General features: G+C 55.0%; 1 protein-coding gene across 1 annotated transcript in view; it reads left to right on the top strand.

The window, feature by feature from the left end:
• LOC119588840 (glycine receptor subunit alpha-3-like) overlaps positions 1-333 on the top strand; it is a 27,574-nt gene that overhangs the window by 16,782 nt on the left and 10,459 nt on the right. Inside the window, exon 4 of the mRNA XM_037937481.1 lies at positions 53-291. Within this exon, the coding sequence (XP_037793409.1) occupies positions 53-291 (239 nt within the window). The remainder of the gene's footprint in view (positions 1-52; positions 292-333) is intronic.

A 333-nucleotide genomic window follows, 5' to 3' on the forward strand; every position in this document is an offset into this window, starting at 1 on the left:
TTCCATCCCGTACCAGCCCCAAAATAGCATAACACCACCCCCTCCTTTTCAGCTGGAAATCGCCCGGTGCGTCAGCTGATTGTGGAGTTCCAATTCTCACGCGAAATCGGACACCACCTCGTTCAGACCTTCGTACCGTCGTTCCTCGTGGTGGCTTTGTCCTGGTTCAGCTTCTGGCTTGGTCTAGAGGCCATCCCAGGTCGCGTGACCCTCTTGGTGACCTCGCTTCTCACACTGACCACCCTCTTCACGGGCATTAAAGAGGGGTTGCCTCCTGTGGCGTACGTCAAGGTTGGAGTCCGCTACGGTTTTTTTCTGTGGGGATTTTCAGTA

This window comes from Penaeus monodon, chromosome 24 (genome assembly GCF_015228065.2).
Source record: "Penaeus monodon isolate SGIC_2016 chromosome 24, NSTDA_Pmon_1, whole genome shotgun sequence".
In the NCBI taxonomy this organism is placed as follows: Eukaryota; Metazoa; Arthropoda; class Malacostraca; order Decapoda; family Penaeidae; genus Penaeus; species Penaeus monodon.